This window comes from Cadophora gregata (genome assembly GCF_030347475.1).
Source record: "Cadophora gregata isolate MNR1 chromosome Unknown scaffold_12, whole genome shotgun sequence".
Classification (NCBI taxonomy): Eukaryota; Fungi; Ascomycota; class Leotiomycetes; order Helotiales; family Ploettnerulaceae; genus Cadophora; species Cadophora gregata.
In genome coordinates this window covers 429388-453380 of record NW_026695935.1, presented here as the reverse complement: position 1 = coordinate 453380, position 23993 = coordinate 429388, and the positions used below count along the sequence as shown (strand labels likewise).

The following is a 23993-nucleotide window of genomic DNA, read 5'->3' as shown; positions in this document are numbered from 1 at the left end:
AGTATTAAGAGATACTTACACCGCTACTTAAAGAACTCCTTTAAATACCTCCCTAAACTTCCCGAAATACTCTTAACACTATTAGTTCTATAGAAAGCCTCTTAGATATATTAATATACCTTTAAGATAAGTTAATTAAATATAAGGGCGATACTCTCGATTAAAGAAAGTAGTAGCCCTAGTAGTAGACGACTTTCTAGTACTATACTAAACTTAAAGGAATCTGGAGATTTATTAACCCTAATACTAATAACGTTAGAAATATTATCGAGTAATAACTGAATCTCCTAAGTATTAACGATTTTATATAGAAGGAGATAAATAGTCGCCTTAGTAAGTAGATAGCGTTATTAATATAAGCTAACCTAGATTTACTAGCGAAATAGAACACCGCTACTACTAAAGAAAAAGAGAGTATAATAGAACCGCTAGTATCTATAAGTAAGCCCTTAGAAGTTAAGTTTAAAGATATTAAGGTACTCTAGGAAGCTTAAACAAGGGAGTACTCGAATAAGCTAGCTAAATAAATAGCGCTTAATAACTATATTCAGAACCTCTTTAACTAAGTAAATAGTACTATTAGCTAGTCTATTCTAACTAATACAATTAATAATAATATAGCTAAGAGCGCTGTAGGACTATAAGCACTAGTTAGGTCTATTAAGCGTGATATAGCACCTTTAGACACGGTAGTACTAACCTCTATTATTTCAGACTATACTAATACACTTAGCCTATTAATATATTAAGATAAGAAATCGCGAATTAAACCTCATATATAGTATAAGCTATAATAAAAGAACTTCCGTCTTACGAGAGCATATAATATTCCCGATATATAAGAAGTACGTAGTATACGAGCTTTCCTAAATATAGTATTAGTTTAATTAGAGACTTAAGCTACTTAAGTACTCGCTGATATTATAAGAGATAATACTCTAGGATATTAGTATAGTATAACACTAGAGAAGTATAGTCTAGTATTTATAGCGAATATAAAGAAGTACTACCGGAATAGAGGTAAGAGAGCTAATAGTTTCTACGCCACACTAATACTAGGTAGTTATTCTAATATAAGAGGCTTATAAGACTATTCCGGAAGCTCTCGGAATTACTCTCGTTTAAATCAAGGAGATAGGAAGACTAACTACCCTTATAGAATCAGATACTAGCACCCTTTAATTAAGTACTAGAAGCTCTGTTTCACCTATAATAGCTTTTAAGCTAACAGTATAAGATTCCGTCTAAATAATAAGTAAATTAAGAGGATTTATAAGACTATCTAGGCACCTAAGTACATAGAACTACGCTAAGAGATCTCTAAGGAAGGCTAGACTACTATCTCTATAGCTTAGATTACTAGGAAGAAGCTTAGTAAGAACTAAGAACCGTCGTCTTAGTAAGCTAAAGGGAAGTACCCCGGAAACGTTAATATAGCTATTATTAATTTAAAGCTCTTAGATCTTAAAAAGACACTCGGAATCTACGCCGCGGACTTTATTAATATTCCTTATATACTCTTAGAGAGTACCTTAGTTAATAACTGCGGCGCCTAGCACTTAGTTAATTATAAGAATAAGCTAGTTCCAGGTTCCTTTAAGAGATTAACTAATAATAACTATATAGAAGCTGGAATATAATAAATTCCAATAGTTAGTAGAAGGAAATAAGTGTTTAAGAACTCCTTAACTAAGCTGAACAGTCCAAATACTTAAGACTTATCACTTAATAATATTACTATAGTCCGTGATTTCTATATTAATATTATCTTAGAGGCGTTACTAAAAGACACTAGGCTATAGTACTTAGGGAAAGATACTACTTTATAGTATAAGGAAGTTCAGACAAGCGTAGTTATTAGATAGCTAATTCGAAAGTTCAACTTAACTTTCTTTAAATATAAGCTTTTCAGATACTCTTATCACTCTTATAACCTAGTGACCTTAATACACACGCCTATTATAATATACCCGACTCTAAGTCGTAGCTTAAATAAGTAAGGTTTCTAATTATTAAGTTAATCACTTAAGGAGCGTTCCGTAACTCTGTAACTATAGCACTTACGCACCAGCTATTTAGGAGAGAGTACTCTACAGGCGTTACTTAAAGCAGGGAGAAGCGTATAATTCAACGGAGTATCGAGAATCTAATATAAAGACTATACTATTATATATACCGGAAATATTATATTAAGATAGGAGTTAGAGAATAAGGCAGCTAAGCTATTCTACCGAATCCTCTAAGACTTATTCGATTTTAATATAAGTTATAATAGTACTCATTAGCTACTTATTATCAAGGACGAGTATAGTAGGAAGCTCTTTAGCTACACGTTACTAAGTAAGTTAGCTAGCTATATTATACTAGTCTTAGAGAACTTCAAGCGTTAGACTAAGCGTTAATATAGACTGTTAGTCTGTGTTATTCAGTATAATAATAACACCTTAGTTATAGCTATTCAAGGTATATTAAGGTATAAGGAATAAACTATAAGAGAAGGGATAAAGGTAGAGAATCCCCCGCTATATACTAAAGAACCTATAAGTAGCGTAAAGCGTGTAAGATAAGAGATTATTACTAAATCTATTAAGATACGCGTTTAAGCGAACCTACCGGAGAAGCTTTACCTAGAAGTATATTATATAGTAATCTACTTTTATAATATAAGTCCTCTTACACGCTGAGGGATAAGGAGTCTAAATCAAGTACTCTAGGAATAGTTTTAGAACTATTTTTAGTAGTATGATCCACTAATAGTAAAGAAGCTCTTAACTAACTTAAGACTTAACTAGAGTAGAGTATACACGTATAAGGCGCGTATATATCTAGTTATAACTAATAGAGAGGCTAGAAGGAATTATAAAAGCTTTAAAGTTAGCCTTAAGGCGTATGTTAGATACTTAGTTAGTTATATTACTTCTAACTTATATAGGATCTAAGTGCCTTAGCTACGCTATATAGTAATTATACGTAATATCCGGTTTAATAAGATAATATTCTATTCCCCTAAGAAAGAGAGGAAAGTCAGCTAACTTACCTCTACTCTAAGGGAGCTTATTAAGGACTTAGAAGAGAACGTTATCGCTTTAGACGTGAAGTACAGTATTAGTAATATTACTAATATAGTTACAGCGGAATATATAGCTAAACTAAACGAAGCTATATTTAAAGCTAATATTAGTATTAAGACTATTATACTAGTCGCTAAGAAGGTACTAGAACTAATAGATATTACTCTAATAGAGCTTCCACGAAGCTCAGGGGTAGTACTAGAGATATAAGAGCTAATAGAGATCGACTTACTAGAGCTCCCTTAGACCTCTGAATTACCCCCCTATAAGAGTTAGACCTCAGGGGTAGAGAGCAACGATATAATCCTTTATAATAATAACTTCACTAATAGCAGTAGAGATCTGACTCCTTATAAGAGGTTAAGTTAAGGCGCCCTAAGAGATACTAAAGCTACAAAGACTAATTATCTCTTACCTTAGCACCGGAGGGACACTATAAGTAATAATAATACCGGTCTAGGTATTAAGAAGGCATACTAATAAATATACCCTTAAGTCGTATTACCTAGCTAATAGCTATAAGACCTTAAGTAATAGGTCACTAAGCTTCTAGAAGCTCCTCCTAAAGCAATAAAGACTAAGTTTCTATAAGTAGCTAGAAATAACTACTAATAGCAGCGAGTAATAGAGCATAATCGAATCTAAGTAACTTAGGAAGCCTAGAGAGAACATGAAAAGCTTACTATACGCAGCTATTACTTTATAGTAGTAGCTCTAAGATAAGATAGCTACTCGCGCCTTTAAGAGTTTACTATAACCTTCTATAATAAGACTCCGACGTAAGCTAATAGCTATAATACTATTATACTTCATATAGTAGTTTTAAGTACTATATTAGATATCCGAGTAGAGGTAAGAGCTTCTAACTTATAAAACTAATATCAAGGGAAGCTCCTGAAGCTACCTAAGAACTAAAGGGAGCTAGAGAGTCACTTATATAGTAAGTAGTTTAAAGCTAACGCGGAAAAGGAGATATTAAACTTAGAAGCTCGAGACTATTAAAAACTAATTCCTAGGGAAAACGTAGCTACCTTACTAATTCCCTTGAAGTAAGTATTTACTTATAAAGTAGATTCTATAGGATAGCTTAAGTGTTATAAGTCTCGGATTATAGTATAAGGTAATATATAAGACGACTCTATAATATTCTTAATTTATATAGCTATACTTATAGCGAGGTTATTCCAAGTCGTGATAGTACTAGCGGCTTAATTCGACTTAGAAGTAAAGTAGTTTAATGTAATTAATACCTTTATTAATATAAAAAGAGATAAGAGAAGCGCCTTAGTCTTATGTTTCCCTCTAGAAAGCTAGAAAAGACTAGGAATAGTAGTAGAAATTAACCGAGCGCTCTATAGCTTAAGAGACTTACCTATACTCTAGTATAGCGACTTTATAAAGATACTTAGTAAGCTAGACTTATCTCTACTCGCGGAGAAGCTATATATCTTTATAAACTAGCATAGGACTATCTTTATAGTATTCTACGTTAATAATATTCAGGTCTTATATTATATTAGATACACTAAAGAAGGCTAGATAATTATAAATAAACTACACAAGGCGTATAAGCTAATAGTCCTAGGAGATATAGAATAGTTCTTAGGAGTACAAGTAGTACAGAATAGGGAAAAGAAGATAGTATCTCTCCTATATAATATCTATATTAAGAAGATAGCTTAGAAGTTTAATATAGTAGACAGGAAGTGCCCTAGCACGCCTCTCTTATACTATAAGCTAATTAAGAACCTTAGTATAGTAACTTTTAAGTAAATCAAGAAATATTAAGAGAAAGTTAAGTTAGTACTATATATAGCTATTATACTCCGGCTAAACATCGCTTTTATAGCCTCTTAACTATCATACTTCCTTACTAACCTAAGCGCGCTACACTTAGAGGCAGTTAATTAGACTATATAATATCTGTTTAGCTCAAGATTCCTAGCTATTATCTATAGTTAGAAGGATAAAAAGATACACTTTCTTATTACCTTAGATATATCTTTTATAAATAATACTAAATCGCGTTATTCCTCTTAAGGATTCCTGATTATACTATTTAGAAGAGCTATTATTTAGAAAGCCTCCTGATAAGACACTATTACTACTTCGACGACCGAGGCAGAGCTTCTTAGTATAGAATAAACTACTAAGGAGGTAATAGCGCTTCAAAGGTTCTTTAAAGAGCTAAGGCTTAATATAAGAGCTCCGTGGAATATATTCTATAATAATAAATAGATAATTCAGCTAATAGTTAAAGAGAACTAGCGAATCTTAATAAAGCTTTAGTATATTAATATACAGAATATATAGCTATAATAAGAGTATAAAAAGGGGAGTTTTCAAGTGACGTATCTCCTGATAAACGATATACCAGCTAATAGCTTAACTAAAAACCTACTAAGGCAGAAGTTTAAAGTATTTATCACTCTTTTAAACCTTTAAGACTCTCGAGCTAATATCAAGAAGCTTACTTAAGCTATATAATCTATATAGACACTTTCTTTTATTATATTTCCTTTACTTTATATTTATAGTTCTTAAACGCTATTAGAGAGAAAAGAAGAGGTAGAATTATAAGACCTGATCCTAAGCTACTACTTCAGGGTTACAAAGCCGCGCTAAAATAACACGAAGAGTAAAGGACCCGATCCTAAGCTACAACTTCTAGGTTATAAAGCCGCACTAATATATTAGCCCGAACTATAATAACAAAGAGGTAACGTTCCTAAGCTACTACTTAAAGGTTATAAAACTTATACTACTTACTAAGAAAGGAGGAGAAAGTTAATTAACTGCTAAGTAGCGCTAGCTATAATATTAATCTCTGCTAAGGCAGAGGCACGTAAGGCTAAACGCGCTATAAGAGCGATAATAGTAGCTCCTATAGAGCTAGAGCCTATTCCTATAGCGCTAAAAATAAGGCAGGGGAGGGGGAATAGTAGTCTCTCTATAAAGAGTAAAGGCAGGGGTAGGGGTAACAGCTGATATTAACAGTTAGATAACGTCTGAAATCTGCAAGACTACTATTACGACTTATAGATAGTAGCACAGATCTTATCCTTATCCTTATCCTTATTCTCCTTAGCCTCCAAGGCCTTCTGAATAATAGCCCGGCGGACTATAAGAGCTTATATATATTATAAAGTTAGCCTCGCTTAATACTTTAATATTAATACCTTAATACTTCGTTATTCTAATACTATAATATAAGGAAATACTTACACGTATACCCTCTAGGAAAGCCTAAGCTACTAAGTAGCTAGCGAAGAGTTCAGCAGCGCGAGCAAGGGCGGCGATATAACCTGATTTATTATTTTTATAATAATAAAAATAGCGCGAAGCTATCTCTTCGTTATAATAGGGGTCGCCTAGCGCACCCTATAAACTACTACAAATACAGTAGCCGTAAAGTATAGCACAAATAGCCCCTACTATAATAAGGCGGCAGGCAGGAGTTAGTACTAGTACTAGTAGTAGTAATAGTAATAGTAGTAATAGTAGAGTAGTAGCAGCAGGGGAGCTACAGCGGCCACAGGCCTATTTTACAAGTATTAGCGTAGTTCTAACGATTCCTTATAACACTAACTATATCAGAATCTTTAAATTAACAACTTATAGTCTTCTTCTTTACTACATAAGTAGTAGCGAGGTTAAAAGCGCGCGAGGCATAAGTAGCGTAAGAGCTTTTAGCTATATTTACTAATATTATATCAAAGTTATTATTTAAGGAAAGAGTATTCTAGGGGACCTACCTAGTTTATATATTTAGAGTCACTAGGCGCTTAAGACCTAACGCTATCAGTTAGTATTAACTCTTATTATAGTTCAGGTAGTATTATCTATACTATTTATATCGCTTCACTTACTATTATAAAGCTAAGCGAGGGGGTATATTATATACCTGACGCACCTGAGGCACTCCATAAGGCGCTCCAGCCAACCAGAGGCTACTTATATAACTAGAACTCCTAAAGCTTCCTCTTATAAGGGAGCTCTAGAATACCTTAATAAATTAAGACTTTCATACTATATAAAGCTCCTCCCTATAGTACACGATACTAGTCTTTAATTATTAGATCAGTTTCCTCTAGTGCCTTTAGTCTACCTCGAGCTTTCTTATCTAAAGTAATATTCGAGGTTCCTTATAGTCCTATTAGAGAGTTTCGAATCCTTAGGTTAACTATTCCTCTGGAGCTACTTTCTTTAATAATTACTTAGCTAAATAAGATTATTAATCTACGTCCTAGGGAATATACTTAGAAGTACTTTATTATATTTTCCGAATATCCTATTAAGACTCCGATCTTACTAGGATTAATAAGCTTATTATACCGCTTATTTATAAGTATTATCTTCTTATCTATATAGTAGAAGTATTTACTCCTTTACTTATAGATATAGTTAATCGATAGTATTTCTCTTATAAAGGCTTTTATTAAGTAGGTCTTCACGCTATTAGTTATAAGTCTAGTTATAGTCCGGTTTCTTATATATAAGTCGGCTTTAGTAGCTTTATCTTAGAATTCTAGTAGTAGTTAAGTATCTTTAAGTATTATATATATATTAAATTTTATAGTCTAAATTAATCGTTTAGTAGGTCTATTCTAATATAAGGATATAATAGTTGTTAATTATACTAGTACTCTGTCTTTAGTTCTTTAATCGTTAGTAGCTTTAAGTAGCTTAGGTATATTATCTAATCTCACTTACTTAACTTTCTTACTAGATTATAGTTTAATACTAACTTTCTAATCTTAAAGTACTTAATAAGTATCTCTTTTAGTTTTTAATAGAATTACTTAGTCTTAGTAAGAATAGATATTAATAATTAGTAGGAAGTAGTAGTTCCTTCTAATTAATATTAGAAATAGTTTAGTAATATTAAATTATACTAAGTTAAGGATTTTAGTAAGCTATATACTTAGTACTTTTAGAATCCGGTTCTTTATCTTTATAATAGTATATATATTATAGATATTTAGATTCTTAGGAATCTTAATTACCTTTTTTAATATAGTTATATTATATAAGTTCCGAATCTTTTTAAGTCTAAAGTATATAAATCGTTAGTAGTACTTAAGGTATTACTTAAAGTCTTTTATAATAGCTATATTATTATCTGTTAAGTTATCTTTTACTAGTTTAATAGCTAGTAGAGCTCTTAGGGTTTTAAGTTAACTATAGTTAACTTTTCTAATAGTTCTAATTACCTTCTTATTAAATACTTTAAAAATATATTTTATAATATAAAGATTATAAGATTACTTTACTTTCAGAATTCTTTTATTCTTTTTAGTAATCTAAATATTCTTATTATTAAAGGTTCTATAATAGCTACCTTTATATAATTTCTTTATTAAGACTAAATTTATACTTAGCTTAGGAATATAAAGTATATTATCTAAAAAACAGGAAGTTCTATCTATTACTTTAACTAATATAACTCTATATATATATAAGTATAATATCCCTCTCCTAACTTAGATACGAACTTTAGATATAAGTCTTAGTTCCTTAAATAAGTGAAGTTAGTTAGTTATAGATAAACTTATACTTATATTAACTACTTAGTCTTTAGGGATACTCTTATAGATTAACTCTTTAGATAGTATAACTTTTTTAGTAGTATTATCTTTCTTACTAGAAGAAGTATCCTTACTAATATAGTTAGACTTATTAGATATATTATTATCTAAATTATATACTATTATATAACTCTTTCTTTTACGTTTAAAGTAATAAGATAAAGAGCTTTTCTTAATAAGCTTAAAGTAATCTTTTTAGTTAGATTAAGAGTAAAAGGTCTTATTTTTAACTTATAATCTAGGCTTATATATTAGCTTAGCTTATTCTCTCTTCTTTTTCTTTAGCCGGAAGTTTCTAGTGTATTCTCTACTAGTAGCTTAAAACTTATAATTAGTAATAAAATAGTCTTTAGATCTGTAATAGTAGTATTCTAAAGTAACTCCGGTTATACTATAGTCTAATAAACTACTATTTTAGCGAGAGTAGTAGTTAAAGTAATAGTATATTTACTTATATTATTACTAAGTAATATATACTTATTCTTTACTTATACTTTATAGCTTTAGATCTTATATATAAGATTCCTTTTCTTATAAGATCTTAACTTTCTTATTAACTATTAGAGATTATTAAGTTAAGAAACTATTTACTATAATAGTATATTAGCTTTACTTTTAGAAAGCTAAAGTTAGAATTAAGAAAAGTACTTTATTAAGGTATATATTCTTTATTATATCATTTACTATAATAATCTTCTATTAGTACTCCTTTAGCTTACTCTATAATCTATTAATACTAATATTCTTATTAAAAGTGAAGTTTTAAATACTTATTATATATTAGTTAGTAGTTAATAAGCTAGTCTTATTATACTTTAGCTTTAATTATATCTAAATAGTAGAAGTAGTCTTATACTTATTAATAAGTATAGTATTATCTTTATTAAGTTCTTCTAGTATAATTTCTAAGACTTTTATATTATCTTAGTCTTATTTTTTTACTTTATTAAGGTTTTATATTTCTTTAAGTCGCTTAAATCTTATAATAATCTTATTTACTCTTAAGTTAGATAGTATCTTAGAAGTAGTAGCTTTAGCTTTACTTTCTTTTTCTCTTAGGATTTATATATATTTAGTTTTAGTTACTTTAATAATATAGAAGATACTTTTACTTTTAATCCTAACTTTCGTGTAGTAAAACTAGTTCTTATAGTACTTCTTACTTAAAGTTAGTAAGTACTTACTATCTTTTCCTATTTTATATATTTATTAATACGCGGAAATTAATACTTTTCAACTAGATAGTTTTTATATATATATAATTAACGAAAGGTTTTAATATATTATTAACTTAGGGTTATATAGAAACTATACTTAATTTTATAATTATAAGTAGCTTTCTTCGCGTACTACTCGACTTCTTATATTTATATAGAGCTTCCTTTAAAGTCTATAAGTTATATAGTTATTATAAGACTCCCTTTAGAGCTTATAAGTTATTTAGTTAGTTATAAGAGTACTTCTTACTTAGCTTCTCGACTTATTATTATTAGCACTCTTACTTAGCTTCTTAGTTCTTCTTACTTAGACTAGTCTCTTTTCTTACTTTAAAAGGTTTAAATCGATCGCCTTACTTTTATTAATTCACTTATTCTAATTTATCTACTTAAGGCTTATAACCTCTTAAAAGATATAGCTTATTATATAGTATATTTATAGAGCTAGGTAAGAAAGACTAGATAATAATAAGTAAGACTATTTATATTAGATAGTAGAGTTAATTATAATTAACTCCTCTGCTTTATTACGAGTTTCTACCTCTAGGAAGTATATCTCTAGAGCTATATAGAACTATCTATAGAAGAAGCTATAGTATATAAAAGGTTAAATACCCTTAACTAAGCTATCTTTAGCCTAGTAGTACACGTGATATCTGGCCTAAATCCCTTTATATTCTATTATATACTCGAAAAGTAAAATATAATTAGAGTAAGAAGACACTTAGTAATACACTAGAGAACCCTTAGCTTACTTTCTTTCCTTTTCCGGTATAGCGCCTCCTATCAGATGAGATTCGTGCGGCTAAAGCTTTAGCTATATTAGGGGTCGAGTCTAAGCTACTAGAAAATAGTATATATAAGTGCTAATTCGCGTAAGCCTACTAGCTACTATATTATTATATACTATTTACTTTTAACCTTAGTTTTATTAAAGAACCTAATTAGGCAGAGTTTACTTAGTAATATAATAATTATAGCTATAATATATATCTTATATATTAATTAGTTAAAATCGATTATAATATTAGAGAGCTTACACGTGATATTAAAGCTAAGCTAGTTATAAGTAAGGCTCTTAATTCGGTCTATACCTGATTCTTTAAAGTAGCTGAGTTTAGCAAGACGCTACTAGCTGAGGCGTAATCTCAGCTACTAGGCCGATAGGAAGACAAGCTAGCGGCCTTTATATAGCTTTTTATTAGTTAAAGCCTTAGCGAGTAGCTAGAGCGGGAATAGGGGCTAAGGGGGCTATATCGTAGGTAGTCTTACCTAATCGGGAATAGAGTAGGCGGCTATATGCGTGTGTGCCTTATAGCCTCATGATGGTTTAATCGATTCCGTATATGTACTCGACTCCCCCCTCCAATGTTTGTTTTCCTCTTCTCATCTTGCCATTTCCAAAGGATTTGACAACTTCTTGTGTACGAACAAGAGTCGTTGCATCTGCAAATTAGGATAGACTGTAAAGAATTGAAATATCATCGCATCTTGCGAATAAATAAAGTAAAATCAGCAATCGACTTCGCGTCGAGTGCTACGCATGATGAACCAAAGCGAATTCACGGCATCGCTATGCCAGCCATCAAACGACAACGCCTTCGGACCAGTCGTGAAAGGATGTCGTTCAGAATTCGACTTCACGTTGTTGTTCGAGCAGACCATCCTCTCGATTGGTCCCGCAGCATTGCTGCTCCTGTTCGTCCCACCCCGCCTCGTCACGCTTCTACGATCCAGCGCCAAAACTCGACTTTCACGATTTCGATCAATCAAAACAGTAAGAGCACTCGTGTGTATTGCAATACCCAGCTAACTTGCACAGATCTTGTGTCTCTCCCTCATCGGAGTCCAGCTCGGCCTGCTTGTACTCTGGACATCGAACCGCGTGACTCGAGCCACGCTACCGTCCTCAGCTTTGTCATTCGCAGCCGCCATCGCAATCCTCCTTCTCTCTGGTCTTGAAGACAGCCGAGCCATCCAACCATCATTTATACTTAGTATTTATCTCCTGTCAACACTTTTGTTCGATGCCGTCCAAGTCCGGACTTTGTACCTTCGACATGACGATCCCGCAATTCTTGGCCTTTGTACTGTGAGCGTGGCCATCAAAGCTTGTCTGCTCATCGTGGAAAGTCGTAGCAAACGCCAATACCTGAGAGCTCCATACAATGATTACTCCCCAGAGACCACTGGGGGGCTATTCAGCAGAAGCTTCTTCTGGTGGATCAATCCGATCCTTGCAACTGGATTCCGCAGACTTCTTACATTGGACGATCTGTTTCAAACTGATGCCTCGCTTCTGTCTGAACCACTTCGAGATCGCATGCAGAAGTCTTGGGATAAATGTGAGCACTTACATCCTGGACATCGGGGAAATGACGCTGACTCAAGTAATTCTAGACCATGCTCGAGGAAATTCTCGTCTCGCTGTTTCAATCCTTCACTGTTTGAGGTGGCCTTTCCTCTCCGTCATCTTCCCGCGATTGTGTTTAATAGGCTTCAATTATTCTCAGCCATTTCTGATCAGCTCCGCTATCAACTTCGTCTCCAAACCGTCTGCAAGTCGGAACAAGAACGACGGTTATGGATTGACTGGGGCGGCAGCGCTCATATATCTTGGAATCGCAGTGAGCATTCCGTAGTCGATCCAATAATTGTATTTTGTAGATATCTGATGAGTCCAGATATCCACCACGCACTACCAACATGCAGTTAATCGTGTGTTGGTCGGATTCAGAGGAGCGGTGGCGTCCCTCATCTTCTCGAAGACGCTGAAGCAGCACGCCAATGTTCAAGACAAGGATGCATCTTTGACTCATATGAGCAGCGATATCGATCAGCTTGCCTTCAGTCTCGATGCTCTGTGCCAAGTATGGGCGCAAGTCATTGAACTTACGATTGGTCTGTACCTGCTTAGCAGAAATCTTGGATGGGTCTGCGTTGCACCCATTGTCATCGTCGTCAGTGAGTTGCCCAATGCTCATCATTTCGGTAGATTCCTACTTATGAATGTAGTTTCCACTCTTTGTGCTGGCCAGGTGACCAAGTTGATTGGTCCAAGGCAAAGAGACTGGATTGCAGCTGTCCAGACTCGTGTCGGGATGACATCCTCTATGCTCGGCTCAATGAAAAGTGTCAAGATGATGGGATTATCCGATGTTCTGTCGACAACGCTCCAGAAACAGAGAGTCAGAGAATTGAATCTCTCGAAGAAATTCAGGGTCATGGGAATGTGGCGCATGATATTGTGTAGGCTCGCAACTGCTCTCGTTCAAGACCTCGCTGACGACCTCAAGCTTTCCTGCCCACCACAGTCGGACCAATGGTGACCTTCGTGATATTTGCCATCCAAGCAGCAGCCAGAGGATCCGAGAGGTTGTCAACTAGTGAGACGTTCTCCTCGCTGTCAATCATTTCACTCCTTACATCTCCTGCTGAAGAGTTTCTGCAAACACTGCCCATGATTGGAATGGCCACTGGATGCTTGGAAAGGATACAGAAATTCCTTCTCTCCGAATCATGTGAAGATCGGCGTCTCATCCAGGATTCCGGAACTTCTGCAGTCGCACACCAAACCGAGCGTGGGATTGAGCTTCAGAGTTTCGCCAGTAACCCAACGGATATTGTCCTTTCCCTTCGCAATGCCACGATGAAACCATCTCAATCAGCTGCAACGGCTGTTCGGAATCTGAATCTTGATGTCATCAAAGAATCTTTGACGATGGTTGTCGGAGTTGTGGGATCTGGCAAATCCACCTTGCTTAAAGCAATCATCGGCGAGTTGCAGTGCGAAACCGGGTCCATCATCGCGAACTTCAATACATCTGCGTACTGTAGTCAAATACCATGGCTCCAGAATACGACTGTTCGCAAGATTGTAACCGGATATGACAATCATAGCGAGGACGACAGTCAGTGGTACGCCTCGGTTCTTCATGCATGCGCTTTCGATCGCGATGTGCTGGTTCTACCAGACCAGCACGACACAATTATCGGAAGTCGAGGGGTGACTCTTAGTGGTGGACAGAAACAACGATTAGTATGCAACGGCCTTTTGTTAGTGAGGTGGTGTTAATTTGATCAGGCACTTGCACGAGCTGTATACGCAAGAAGAAGCGTCATTGTACTTGATGATGTTCTCAGTGCAATCGATGAAATAACCGAAGCGCTTATTATCGAACGTCTGTTTGGCACCTCTGGTCTAATCAAAAAGCTGGGTTGCACTGTAGTTTTAGCTACACATGCCAGTAAGCTGATCAAAGGATTTCACGATGCGGTCGCTAATTCAAATGCAGTCAAACATCTTCCATTAGCAGACAACATACTCGTTCTGGGAGCTGAAGGCAGTCTGATTGAACAAGGAACTTTCGAAGAGCTACGAGGTCGGAATTCCGAAATGATAAACTCAGTCCTTAACCAGGAGCAACCCCAGTCACCTACCCTCGATGAAGTTGCGGACCAACAGGATGCTCACGAACAAGAACGTCAAGTCACCGCCAAAGCGAAAACAGCCTCGGATAACGAAACAGCAGATTTGACGAGAAGAATTGGTGATATGTCAGTTTATAACTATTACCTGAAATCCATCGGATGGAAAATCGCTTTGGCGAATGTTGTGACTGCCCTAATCTGGACTTTGGGATCAAATTTTCCTCGTGAGTACAGTCAATAGCTACTTCACTCACCAAACTCATCAGAATAATAGCTTTGTGGCTCACCTGGTATGCCGATCACACCGTGCAGGGGATTGGACTGTTCGTGGGTATCTATGTCACGATTGCGGTGGTCGCCCTGCCAGCAGCAACGGGGCTTCTATAGTAAGACGCGGTTTGAGTCTCTGGTCGTCACACAGCACGCTGATGAAGCTAGTAATCTATACATGAAACTCATCCCGAGATCTGGTGCTGGTCTCCACAAGATTCTCCTCACATCCGTCATGGGAGCCCCGCAGTCATTCTTCGACGAGACAGATTCTGGACTGGTGCTGAACCGATTCAGTCAAGACATGACCCTCATCGATGCTAGTCTACCTGGGGCAGCAGCAATGTGTTTCTCAGGTGAATATGAATCCTTGAAGAAAAGAATTCCAAGCTGACCTAGACAGCCTTCCTCCAGTGCCTCGCTCAATTTGGACTCATCGCTACCGGATCGACTTACATGGCACTTGCATGCCCAGCACTCGTACTCTGCGTTTACTTCCTTCAGAGTTTCTACCTTCGAACGTCACGCCAAATGAGATTCCTAGATCTGGAATGCAAGAGCCCATTGTACACACATTTCACAGAGACTATCGAGGGCCTTTCAACAATCCGAGCATTCGGCTGGGAAGAACACTTCTTGAGGGAGAATATCGAATTACTCGACAAATCTCAACGTCCCCACTATCTGATGTACTGTATTCAACGCTGGTTCAACCTCGTTCTGCTCCTCTTGGTTGGGCTTACGGCAGTCATTGTCGTAGCTCTGGCCACTAGTCTCACTAGCACCACCACTGGTGGACGCCTTGGCATTTCTCTGAGCTCTATTGTGAACTTCAACTTCAGCCTCGGCATGTTCATGATGTTTTGGACTCAGATGGAAACTTCCCTAGGCGCGATTGCGAGATTGAAGAGCTTTGAGAAAGAGACAGCATCTGAGCACAAGGAAGAGGAAACGTTCATACCAAGCCACGACTGGCCTACTGCGGGTGCTATTGAGTTCAGAAACGTTTCAGCGTCCTATGGGTATGCTATCTTTCATGGCCAAATGATATTGACTTGCTAACAAAGGTGGCTAGCACATCTTCCGCACTTCGCGATCTTTCTCTGAACATCAAGTCGGGTGAAAAAATCGGCATCTGTGGTCGCACGGGAAGGCAAGTTGACTCGTTTCTATCCCAAAAATCGAGCTAACAAATACCAAAGTGGAAAGAGTACGCTTTTGTCCGTTCTCCTTCGTATTCTCGACACTACATCTGGCAATATTTTCATCGACGGCATTGACCTGAATGTGATTCCTCGCGAAACCATCCGCTCCCGCATTGTCACCATCCCTCAAGAACCGTTCATACTCTCTGGAACCGTTCGTCTCAATGTCGATCCTACATCAGCAGCAACGGACGAGTCCATCGTCGCTGCCCTGACCAAAGTTGGACTTTGGGACATCCTGTCTTCACGCGGCGGTCTTGACGCTGACATGATAGCCAATCCTCTATCTCAAGGCCAACAGCAAATCTTCTGCCTTGCGACAGCAATGCTCAAACCGAATGCTAAGATCTTAGTCCTGGATGAGGCGACCAGCAATGTTGATGCGGAGACTGATAAAGTGATGCAGAGGATTATCAGGGAAGAGTTCAAGGACTTCACGGTCTTGACCGTTGCTCATCGTATGGATACTATCATGGACTCGGATAGAATTGCTATGTTGGATGGGGGACGATTGGTCGAGTTTCGGAAGCCGCAGAAGTGATACTGGGGGATTATCAGCGCAGCTCAAGAAAGGTAGGATGGTCTAATCATCTATCTTATTGCTTATCTACACACTCTTTTGGTGTTTCATTAACTCTCGTACCTACTATTCATCCTGTTGTTTTTCATTCCTATTCAGTTCAAGCAAAGTTGGGACAGTAATGTTGGTGTTTTCTTTCAAGTGCGAAGCGAGGGTCAGCTCAGTTTCAGGAACACGAATCATATTGGACGCAACGTTACACTCGCACTCAATTCCCCCAAAGACAATGGCTCGTGTTTTTACAGTTTAGTCAACATATTATTTTGTATGCACTTGGCATTTGCCCACTTTCGTTCGATCTGCGTGAAGTTACATGGCGTGCTCCGATGCATGAATTTCTCATGAATTCACAGTCACGTGTTGTTGACAACACTTGACAACACTTGACAACAAGTGCTCATTATTGTACTTATAAGCTTGTATTTTAAGCTCCAAGTACTCAGCGAAGGCTTTTGTGAATCTTCTTGGAGTTTGTTTTAACTCGAAAGACGTTTGGGGTAGAGTATAGCAGGAGTTAACAACCTTCCCTCCGAACCAGCTCTTGGCTTCAGCGACCCACCAATTGCAACAACCACAATCACATTCTACCATGACTTCCATAATATCGCCCTTCCAGGGCCATATGATGTAAGTTTCCCCTCGCATGGTGCGATAAGTGGGATATGAACATCTTAGCATCAGCCAAGAGTGTAAAGGCGCTCGTCGTTGGTGCTTGACGTGGAGAAGAACTTGCGACGAGGCGGTTCGTCCCTTCTTAGCAGTGAAGAAGAGGTAACGGTGCCGGACAAAACAATATTGGCAATCCATTGGCGCTGATTTGGCGCTGATTTGGCGTCCAGTCGGAGTATGAAAGGGCTTGGGTTGCAGACGTCGGTGTCCTTGGCTCGCTCCGAGCAGGGACTTTGGACAGATGTTAGGCCTGGAAGTTGATGGAGCAGATCCGCGGAGAAGACATGAACATAATATTGGTGTAGTGCTTTGGCTGAAATTTTCACATCACACCATTACCACTCCCTTGATGCAATCCATCTCAAGGAGGGGTCTCTGCAGAAAAGCATCTCGGATTTGGGACGCCAGCAATATAAGGGTGCAAGCTCATCCCCAAATCAAAATGCGCCATCCCAAAAATCTGCCCTTGATCGAAGTCAGTAGTCACGATGTCTTCCAAGAAGACCATCGAAGATGACACGGATTCTGTCTCCCAGCGCTCAAATGACAAAATTGACGTCGCCGATAAAGTCGGCGGAGCAATCGTCAAAGAAGCTGCTCTAATCACAGCGAAAGGGAATATTGTAACCAAAGATGGCAGGGTGATATCAACACAAGACGACGATGCCAGTCTTTCGACCAACATTTTCGTAGATCCAGAAGTCAAGGCGTATTATGTTGATTTGTATGAGAAGGCACAGTATGAGTGTCGGCATGCGTTTGATGCAGATCTGACGTGGACGAAGGAGGAGGAGAAGAAGTTGGTGAGGAGGTTGGATTGGCATGGTATGTGTTTTTCTCTAGAGTTTGAAGATGGATTGAGTACCGTGCTGATGATGCGGGGTAGTTTGTTTGTGGGCTTGTATAATGTTCTTCAGTCTTCAAATCGATAGAGGGAATATCTCCCAGGCCGTCTCTGGGACTCTTCTGAAAGATCTTCATCTCAACACAAACGGTAAACATTACGCGGTGACTCCGGACAAGATGCAGCTGCTGAAAGTGCGAAGACTTCAATCTCGGTAACACCGTCTTCAAAGTCTCTTTCCTCCTGGCAGAACTTCCATCTCAACTCATATCCAAGAAGATCGGACCAGATCGTTGGATACCTATGCAAATGATAGCTTGGTCTATTGTGGCGATGGCTCAGGCTGCCATGCAGAACAAAGCTGGTTTTTTGGCTTGCAGAGCTTTGATTGGAATGCTTGAGGTTAGTTCCCCACCCCGTATTTGAGAACATCACTAACGATTTCCAGGGAGGTTTCATCCCAGATCTCGTTCTTTGGCTCTCATATTTCTATACGAGCCGAGAATTGCCTACCAGGTTGAGCTTCTTCTGGACGGCGTTGAGTGTGACTAGTGTCATCTCATCACTCGTTGCATTTGGGATTTTCCACCTTGAGGGTCATCGAGGTATTGCTGGATGGAGGTGAGTCATTCCTGTTCATTTGCCTATCATTGTCTCCTAAGGCAGTGCTAAGAATCCACAAGATGGCTCTTTCTACTCGAAGGTCTCGCGACACTTCTCATCGGAGTTGCTTCGTTCTTCTTAATGCCAGCATCAGCAGTACAAACCAAGACTTGGTTTCGCCCGAAAGGATGGTTTACAGATCGGGAGCTGGGAATTGTTGTCAATAGAGTGTTGCGAGACGATCCTAGCAAAGGTAGGTTGACTTCGGCTGACCGGGTGTGATTGGAGAGGTACTGATCGGTGCATGACAGGTGATATGCACAACCGTCAAGCTATTACCCCGAGAAGACTCAGGAGTGCGCTTAAGGATTACGATCTATGGCCGGTACGTACGAATTTTTCGTCGCAATTAAGCTCTTCTAATTATTGGCACAGATTTATGCTCTTGGACTTGTTTGCTTCATTCCCGAGACCCCACCAGGAACATACCTGACTCTCAACCTCCGCCAGTTAGGATTTAGCACAGTGAGTTCCCCTCACACGCCTACTGACTCTCTTACTGACCTGATCCAGTTCAACACGAATCTCCTTACAATTCCCGCTTCAGTCTTCCATATTTTCACTCTCCTCGGCATAACATGGCTAAGCGAGCGACTTAACGAACGCAGTATCGTCGCCTCATTCCAACCACTCTGGACGCTGCCTTGTCTCATAGCTCTGTATACTTGGCCAGGACTGATGAAAGATGTATGGGGTACTTATGCACTAACGATGACGTTATTGAGTTATCCCTACTATCATGCGATCAATGTGTGAGCATCACTACCCCTCTCTTCCCTGAGCTAAGCGACAAAATGGGAACAATTTTGACTGATCTGGGACACAGGGGATGGGCATCGAAGAATTCGAACAATGTCGACTCGCGCAGTGTATCTACAGCTTTGTATAACAGTAGGTCCTTCCTGGACATCTCTCCGAGGTATGATCGCTGACTAGAATGCAGTGTCCGTCCAGCTGGGTGGAATCATCTCTGCAAACATCTATCGCGAAGACGACAAGCCGCTCTACAAACGCGGTAATCGAGTCCTGATCGGGATCGACGTCATAGTTATATTCCTGTTCTTGTTCACAAAGGCGTATTATGTTACGAAGAATAGGATTCGTGATAAGAAGTGGAAGGCTATGACGCGAGAGGTATGCCGCACATTCACTTACAACAGCAGAGACAAGGTACTAGGACTAATGCGAATTGCAGGAACAAATGGATTACAGAAGAAACACTACAGATACCGCGAGTAGACGGCTGGACTTCCGTTTTGCGCATTGAAGTCAGTTGGCGTTAGGGAGATAGATGTTACAAAGTGGAGATAACGGCGAAGAAACGGGCTGCTAGGCTGCGAAGACAGAGCGGGGGATGCGAGTGGAAAGTGACAATTTGGGACAAGAATCTTGGACCGCAAAAGAAACAAAGAATAGAAGACCGGAATCGGAAATTTCGAGTTCCCAAAGAGGTTTCTCTGCAGCAGAGATGTCCAAATAAGAATGGAACAGTTCCTAATCCGGTCTGCAGAGATTCACATTCCTCCCCATTAATCAGCATCCAACAGCCATTATTCCATGAATCGAAACTCTCAATTTCTCCACGTTGAAGCAAAGCAGTGCATTTCATCCATTTTCAGTATCTCTAATTAGCCTCTACATTTCATCTCCCCTGGCACCATGAAATAATTATCATCATTTCATGTCCACCAAAACCCTCGGGCGTTCTAACCGAGCCCTATGCCTTCCCCCTCCCTCTCGCGTGGATCGCCCGTCCCGTGTCCCGTGTCTCTTATCGGCAAGGTTCAGACGGGATGTTTCACAAACACGAAGGTTCAGCACGGTGGCGCTGCGTGGCGCAAAGTGACAGGGCCAGGGATGTGACGGTTGCAGACTTGCTGGTTGCGTTACAGTGGGTCTGTTCGCCGAGGGATTGGAGGAGGACGAGGACGGCGACGGCGTGTAACGAGATGTGAAGATGGAAACGCGAGGTGTCAAAGAAGATTCGTTTATGTGTGCAGGATTGGGTAGAGAGTAAGAAAGAAGGTCCGAGGTTGTCTTGAGACATTTGCTTACTGATGCGACAGGCGAAATCAAAAGCCGTTATTTCTTCACTTAAAAATAGCTCCTTTGATACTGTAAGCTTGTTGTGTGAACTCGTTGCATTTGTACTTTTATCAGATACAAAACGTTTCATTACATTATCAAACTCCAATCCATATCCCCCAATCCACCCTTTTTAACCCGAACCTTCCAAATAACATTCCTCCTAACCGAAGTGAAACAAAACAATGATGCGATCTCTTTACAAGAGCGCAACAGCGATGGCAGCAGCGCCGGCAAGCATCTCAATACCACCGGAAACACGTCCAGCGGCAGCAGTGACGACAAGAGCGGATGAGGTGGATGTCTTAGATGGAACAACAACGGTTCCTGGGGTAGTTGGGGTTGGGGCCGGGGCGGGCACGTATGTGGAATAGGTTGGGACCTCTCCTGGTGGGTAGGTTGGGACGACGATGGTGACAACCCCGGTAGAGGTCGGGTACACGGTCGTTAAGGTGTGGGTGCTGGAGACATGGGTCTCGGTAGTGTAGTAGGTGCAGGTTGATGTGACTGGTTCCTTGGGAGTGTATGTTGGGACCGAAGCGACTGGGCAGACGGTGGTGGTGAGAACGTACGTCTCGGTTGTGACGTGGGGACCGGCTGGGCAGTTGGTCACGGTTGGCTTGCAAGATGTGATGGTGTACTCAGTGATCGCGTAGATAGTTGAGGTGGTGTATACCTCAGAGCTAGAGCTAGTGGTGTAAACTGGGTATTCAGAGCTGGTCGAGGACACCGAGTACTCGGACTTGCTGGTCTCTACTGGTGGGTATGAGGAGCTGCTTGGTGTCGGAGTGGCTTCGTAGGATTTGCTAGACTCGCTTGAAGGTGTGTATTCGGCCGAGGAGCTTGAGGTGGTCTCAGAAGTAGTAACATAGGGAGCACTGGTGGATTCCGAGGTTGATGATGAGACACTGGCGCTTGAAGTGTGAGTGGCTGTGTAGGTGATACAGGAGCATGCAGAGCTGATAGCAGTTGAATCTCCAGCGCAGTTCTGGTAGTCGGATGGGACGTCTTTGATAGAGCCATCGAGGTAACCGAAGCAGAAAGGAGCGACAGTATCAGTGAAGCGAGAGTCAATCATATTTCTGTAACAGTTGTCGGGTTCCTGCAAAAGCCAGTCAGTCGCTGGAATTATCTGGTTTAAAAAGGGCGGAAACTTACACAGTCGGGATAGGTGTTGGCGTTGACAAGCGTGAGAGCAAGAGCTCCCAAAGACATGTATGTGGTACGCATGTTGATAGATGTTTTGATCTCTGTGAATTTAACGATAGAAATGTAGAAGCGAGTGACTTTGTAGAAAACGAATGTATGTGGATGAACAAAGAATGACTTTGGAGCAGCGGAGACAAAGACTTTTGAGGGAAGCGTGAGAGGTGTGGCCCAAGAGGGGAGGATACGAGTTCAAATAATAGTCCTGTTGTTCCGCGCCAAGCTACACATGGGGGAGGTGTGGTCAAGGAACATTGTGCAGGCTGTTTGCAGGGGCGTCGACGATCTGACTGGCAGGATTCCATGAGGGAGGGCCTCTTGTCGATAGTGGAAATTAAAGGCAGCCCCTCGAACGTCCAGCACACGGGAGTTGCGAAAAAGAACCAGCGTTCTGGTCATCGCTCAAAATAGGGGGGAGCCTATGCTGTTTTGGGACACGGGAAGCGAATATTTTGGCTGTCGCGCGCCTAGTAAGAGGAGGATTGTGCGCCATAACGTGTTTATTGGACGAAAATAACACAGAAACTAAACTCCGTTGAGGAGGTCAAAAGCAGTCCGGAATAATCGGTCACACTTGACTTTGCACCAAGAATAATCGATCGACGAGAGGATGAGGGATTGCTCCGGGGTAGGAGCCAATCAGTGCGGGGATATATAGTGGTACAGCAATGCCAACAACAACCTGATTTTAGTTCTCGGAAAACCGGCTCGCTGTGGTAGGGATCGCGAAAACCACGAAGAAAGGTATTTTCGAGTCTAATTGTTCTGACTGGTTGATAGGGAAAAGCCTGTATGCAGCAAGTAAAGTTCTAGAACAGACCTGGTCCAGCACTACCAGACCGTTGCGTACGGGCGTCCGTTGAGTGTTTTTGTGAACGTTCCTGACTTGTACCTGGCTAGCAAGGTCGTTGGAACTGCTTCGATGGAGTCGTGTCCACCGCGCGAGCCATCATCCAATAGTATGGATATCGCGTGTTCGTGACTCCATCGTAAAGCGTGATGTCGGAGATTTCCAGTACGAACCCCGCAAGCCGCAAAGCTTCGATCGGCTCAGGCACCTCACTGGATTATCGTCGTGAGACACAAAAAGTTGACTTTGTACAATCCATGTAGCTGCAGATCGAGCTGAGGTGCTGAAACGCAGGTACCTGGTTGCATGCAGGGATGAACAGCAAAACGTTGGGAAAACGTGAACCGTCCGTCGAAATCTTGAGCGAAACTCTCTGTGAGCATCGGGATGAACGTTCGATGAGTCCGTCTGACCATCTTTGCCTTCCTCGTACAACTTTCTGGATTGCCCTGATTGGCTTGCGACAAGTGCTTATCTGCTCCTTGGAGAGTCTTCGTCGCTTGGTACTCTGAAATGAAGACTCGTATCAAAAATATTTCTTGATTTCGATCCCAGTCTTCGGTCCTGGGCAAGAGCAGAATCTCATTCCTCCATGTCCTACGTCATGCAATCTGACTCGAAAAAGGACCCCGTATTTCGCATTTGAACACCTGGACGGCATTGCATGGCCCTGGCCCTGCATATTGGTCATTCATCCAGAACTCAGTCGCAAGAACACCCGTACATCTTCCTATCACTGGCCATGTCTTATTGCCAAGTTCACAGAATTTTGCCCAAAAACAGAACCTTTCATTCCTGGGTTCGAACTTCGAAGGCTTGAAGAATGATTCAATGTTCAGCTGCAGTTTGGACTGGCGAAATGTAATTTCTGTTGCGCAACCTTGCCAGCTCCTCTACCGAGCTTCTTCTGAAATTTGTTGTTCCCTTGCTCCAATTCTCCGAAGATCTTTCGGGGTGTTATTTTGTTCTTGTCATTCCATGTGGAATTGGTCGTATTATTCAGCTTCTTGCCTTCCTGTCATAGTCACTGCCAAAAATTGCAAGCGTTGTTTGGCGATCTTGGTTCCTAGAATTTGTAAGCTATCAGTCAGAGTATCGAGAATGTGCAAGGTCTGGAAAGTCCTAAACCGCAAGCAATACCGGCGCTCGCATTGCTTGGATCCAAGCTGCATTCTCCATATCCAACTCCTTCTGGAGTGCAGCTGTGATCACCAACATGTTGGTTGAGTACCCTTGCACGACATCTGCAAGGTGCAAAGATCAGTTCAACAGACTACGTGGCAGCAAGTGTCTCTTATTGCATCGCAATTTGTT

General features: G+C 39.7%; 3 protein-coding genes across 3 annotated transcripts; 2 read left to right on the top strand and 1 right to left on the bottom strand.

Annotated features, from left to right (window-relative positions):
* Positions 1–11419: 11419 nt before the first annotated feature.
* ONS95_002989 (uncharacterized protein) lies at positions 11420–16323 on the top strand (the record flags this gene model as incomplete). Its single annotated transcript, XM_058496272.1, has 13 exons — positions 11420–11653; positions 11699–12221; positions 12277–12503; positions 12561–12840; positions 12892–13125; positions 13173–13915; positions 13961–14123; positions 14172–14531; positions 14582–14693; positions 14746–14933; positions 14981–15599; positions 15653–15730; positions 15780–16323. The coding sequence occupies 13 exons, from the start codon at positions 11420–11422 to the stop codon at positions 16321–16323; spliced, it is 4305 nt and encodes a 1434-aa protein (XP_058353523.1).
* A 1196-nt stretch (positions 16324–17519) lies between these two features.
* ONS95_002988 (uncharacterized protein) lies at positions 17520–19805 on the top strand (the record flags this gene model as incomplete). The annotated part of the gene is made up of 11 exons (XM_058496271.1): positions 17520–17856; positions 17918–18025; positions 18078–18277; positions 18324–18496; positions 18559–18731; positions 18790–18863; positions 18914–19003; positions 19052–19290; positions 19365–19429; positions 19482–19672; positions 19734–19805. The coding sequence occupies 11 exons, from the start codon at positions 17520–17522 to the stop codon at positions 19803–19805; spliced, it is 1722 nt and encodes a 573-aa protein (XP_058353522.1).
* Positions 19806–20234: 429 nt separating this feature from the next.
* ONS95_002987 (uncharacterized protein) lies at positions 20235–21895 on the bottom strand. Its single transcript, XM_058496270.1, has one exon. The coding sequence runs from the start codon at positions 21699–21701 to the stop codon at positions 20823–20825; it is 879 nt and encodes a 292-aa protein (XP_058353521.1). The 5' UTR covers positions 21702–21895; the 3' UTR covers positions 20235–20822.
* Positions 21896–23993: the final 2098 nt, after the last annotated feature.

What these genes read in the sequence shown, in the direction of transcription:
- ONS95_002987 (XM_058496270.1), bottom strand. Translation starts at nt 21,701, where the DNA reads ATGATTGACTCTCGCTTCACTGATACTGTCGCTCCTTTCTGCTTCGGT.